Raw genomic sequence first — 4,230 nt, 5'->3', positions numbered from 1 at the left:
ATGCAGATCAATTAGTGATTTAGTAAGTGGTTAACCATTTAAAAGTTTTATGGCACAGTCACTTTCACAATGACTTTGACTAAATACTTCAGAAAGATCAGTATACTCCAGAGGAATATTTCCAGGAGAAGCTGAATTGGTCTTCGAGAGTGTGTTTCAGTTGAAGCAGATTGAGACAAAACACTATAATTGTACAGTCAATGCTAAAAACTATGGAGACCATGAAATCACTGGATCATGTCACTCCAGCCAAGGTAGACCTAAAACTAAATCATAAACAGAAGAGTCATTCACAAACAGAGTCAATTCTTCTTTATGGGGTGAGCTGGTAGACAAAGTAATGGGTACTGTCATTTTAGTTACTCCAGAGCCTAGGTGACTATCCAGAACTGAGAGCTTGTGAGGTATTAAAGTGCTCCAACAGCAGGTCTGTCTTTTTCAACACACAGTCATGGATAAAGTTCCTGGGGCTGACACAGACAACAGAAGTGGATTGAGGACTGTAATCTGTTATGAGGAGAATAAAGGGCATAGACACCAAACACTTTGTGGGAAAGCTCACCACCATTAGTGCATGAAATAATCTCCTCAGGTTTTACATGTGTCAGCGCTTGAAATCTGCATGGACCAAACTTGCAATCACATAAACCATGACCGGCTACATCAAAGCAAGTGCAGAGATCTTCCTAAGGAGTATGCCACCTCTTCTCATTGCTCAAACAGTCAAATCTCCAGACAAATGGGTGTGTCACTATCTTTGGTGAGAGACTTTTCTCTTCCTAGAACTGTGAGAGAGAGGGCCGGAGCCATCTGTTTGATTCCTGGAGCTTCCTCAAGGTTTACAGTTGTGAAACAGATAATACAAACAAATAGATGAATTGTTTACGTTACTGAGAGAAAGACCCTGATTCTTTCAAGTGAGTTTAAAGAGGATGTCTGGATTCCAACTGTTATGAACCGTTTTTTCTGTACCCGTTTGGAAGCTGTTTTGATCGCTCGGGTTTTCCTGTTTACTCGTTTCCATTGTTATTTCTATATTTATATCTGTTTTTATAACCTACTAACCATCCATAGATCTATCTTTTAGATTGTCTCCGCAGGAATATTCATTACAGAGGCACTAAAACTGCCACCGGACCCTGGAGTAACGTTCTTGGTGTAAGTTACTAAAATCAACTAAAAGCGGTAAGTACCTGCAATTCCATGGCTACTACTGGCTGTTTTGTCTGCTCAGAGTGTGGCATGTTTAGTTTAACCCCCTTTTCCACCTCTAGCGATAAAGATAGTGGTTGTGTTTGTAGTAAGTGTCAGCTAGTTAGCTCTCTGGTGGATAAAGTGGACCAGCTAGAAGTGCGCATCCGGAGCTTATTATTGTTAAGGGATAAACAGCGAGATTCAGTGCTAGCAACTCCGGGTGCCTTAGGGAGAGTTAGCACCCCCACGACTCCGGCGTTAGAGCCCTCACAGCGGGGTGAATGGGTGACGTCTCGGCGTCATAGCCGGAAAGCTAAGGCTGATGCTAACGCTGAGGCCAAAGCTAGCCCACCGGGACACCACGCTCCTCCGATTCGCGTGTCAAACAGGTTTGCCCTGCTCAGCGAAGCACCCGCTGAGAAGCCTGTTAAGAGTGCTCTGGTTATAGGAGACTCTATTGTTCGACACGTGAAATTAGCTACTCCTTTAGGGGCGCCGGCAGTAACAGTTAGCTGTTTATCGGGAGCCAGAGCGCTGGATATTAGTGGCAACCTTAGACTGTTAGCTAATAGGAGATATTCGAGGGTAGTCATTCATGTAGGGGCCAATGATATTCGTCTGCGGCAGTCTGAGGTAACTAAGGGTAATATTACAGAGGTGATTAAACTGGCCCAGACGATGTCCGATGCCGTAATTTGCTCTGGCCCCATACCAATGCGGCGTGGCGACGAAGCTTACAGCAGACTTTGGGCGTTAAACTGCTGGATGTCCAAGTGGTGTTCCGAAAATCAAGTGGGCTTTATAGACAATTGGTTTCGTTTTGAGGGCAAGCCTGGTCTTATAGGTAGGGATGGTATCCACCCCACGCGGGAGGGTGCTGCCTTACTTTCTTGCAGCATAGCACATAGTCTTTTAGTTAGTCAGCAGAGTAGTGTAGATAGCTGCTGACAATCCAGAGCCGGGACCAGGCCGCAGACAGACAGGCTAAACCGACCGTCTGCGAACTGTCTTAAGGCGTCACCCAGGTTCAACTGTATTGAGACTGTGTCTTTCCCCCGAACTAAATGTAAAAGTAGAAAAACAAAATCAGCCTGTTTCAGCAACCTAATCAATATTAAATCATACACAACACCTAGCAGCAACACCTCAGAACTAAAATTTGGGTTACTCAACATAAGATCACTAAACTCAAAAGCACTCATCGTAAATGATATTATAAGTGATCATAAATTCAATGTTTTCTGTCTCACAGAAACGTGGGTTAGACCAAATGAATATTTAGCACTAAATGAAGCCACCCCCCTAGGCTATAATTATGCACATAGCCCAAGAATATCAGGCAAAGGAGGTGGAGTATGTGTAATTTACCAAAATACCCTAGAAATTAGTCTTAAACAATGTGACACCTTCTCTTCTTTTGAGGTTCTCTCCACTATTATAACAAATCCGGTCACAAAAAAGGACGCATTTTTATTATGCAACATTTACAGACCACCAGGACCTTACTTAGAATTTCTGAAAGAATTCAGCGATTTTGCTACAAACCTAGTGGTGTGCAATCATAAAGTTATAATTGTAGGAGATTTCAATATCCATTTTGAGAAGGAAAGTGACCCACTAAAAAAGGCCTTTACCTCAATCTTAGACTCTATTGGTATTACTCAAAATGTAACAGGGCCTACACACTACTGCAGCCACACTTTAGACTTAGTTCTGACACTAGGTCTTAACATTGACAAAATTAATATCTTACCGCAATCCTCAGCAATCTCCGATCATTACTTAATTTCATATGAGCTACGTTTTAGCCATAATATATGTAGGAACCCTCGTTATTCTACAAGGCATATAATAAAACCATCTACCGCCCTACAATTTATAGAAAACCTACCAGAACTATCGACCCCAGTTCCAACTCCATCAGACCCAATGGACCTAGATGTACTAACTGATTACCTAGAAAATACCTGTCGATCTACTTTAGAAAAGGTAGCACCACTTAAACATAAAAGTATAAGACAGAAAAAGCTCGCACCATGGTATAATGATAAGACCCGTACTTTAAAACAAACATTACGAAAACTAGAACGGAAATGGCGATTAACCAAGCTTGAAGTGTTCCATTCTGCCTGGAAGGACAGCCTTATAGAGTATAGAAATGCCCTCACTAAAGCTCGCTCAGCATATCTGGCCTCGCTGATCTCCAATAATAAAAATAATCCGAGAGCATTGTTTAGTGTGTTTTCTAGAATTACAAAAAATCAAGCAGGTTCTGAACAACTAATTCCAGCAACTCTCACCAGTAAAGATTTTATGGACTTTTTTAATAATAAAATTGAGAATATTAGACAACAAACTCAAGCCACAGGATCAAATCCATCCTGGCTGCCACCCGATGTGAATGATATAAAACATAATATAACTGTAAAAGAAAGACTTGAAACCTTTTACCCACTCCCACAATTAGAACTAGAGAAGATTATCACCTCCGCAAACTGTACAACTTGCACACTTGATGCAATTTCCACAAAGTTGCTCAAAGAAATACTACCAGCTATTATTGATCCTCTTTTAACTATAGTAAACTCATCCCTTAGTCTGGGCCATGTACCCAAAGCTTTTAAACTAGCAGTTATTAAACCTATGATCAAGAAACCAAATCTTGATGCTAGTACACTGTCTAATTACAGGCCTATTTCTAATTTGCCATTTCTGTCCAAGATCTTAGAAAGAGCTGTGGCCCAACAACTTAGTTCATATCTACATAAGAATCATATATATGAAAAATTCCAATCTGGATTCAGGCAACATCATAGTACAGAGACAGCTCTAGCCAAGATAACAAATGATCTTCTTCTTGCCTCTGATCAAGGCCACGTATCCCTGTTGGTGCTTCTTGACCTAAGCGCAGCCTTCGATACAATAGACCACAATATTCTCATAGAAAGGTTAGAAAACATGGTTGGAATCACAGGGACAGCCCTATTATGGTTCAAATCTTACTTAACGGAACGTTATCAATTCGTAAAATTAAAC

The 4,230-nt window shown here is 41.2% G+C and overlaps 1 protein-coding gene across 1 annotated transcript; it reads left to right on the top strand.

The window, feature by feature from the left end:
- Positions 1–650: 650 nt before the first annotated feature.
- Positions 651–2,417, top strand: LOC136695031 (uncharacterized). The gene is made up of 2 exons (XM_066668846.1): positions 651–760; positions 1,365–2,417. The coding sequence occupies exons 1-2, from the start codon at positions 651–653 to the stop codon at positions 2,140–2,142; spliced, it is 888 nt and encodes a 295-aa protein (XP_066524943.1). The 3' UTR covers positions 2,143–2,417.
- Positions 2,418–4,230: the final 1,813 nt, after the last annotated feature.

This window comes from Hoplias malabaricus, chromosome 4 (assembly GCF_029633855.1).
Source record: "Hoplias malabaricus isolate fHopMal1 chromosome 4, fHopMal1.hap1, whole genome shotgun sequence".
NCBI lineage: Eukaryota > Metazoa > Chordata > Actinopteri > Characiformes > Erythrinidae > Hoplias > Hoplias malabaricus.
The sequence above is the reverse complement of the archived record's forward strand: the minus strand, read 5'-3'. Positions and strand labels throughout refer to the sequence as shown.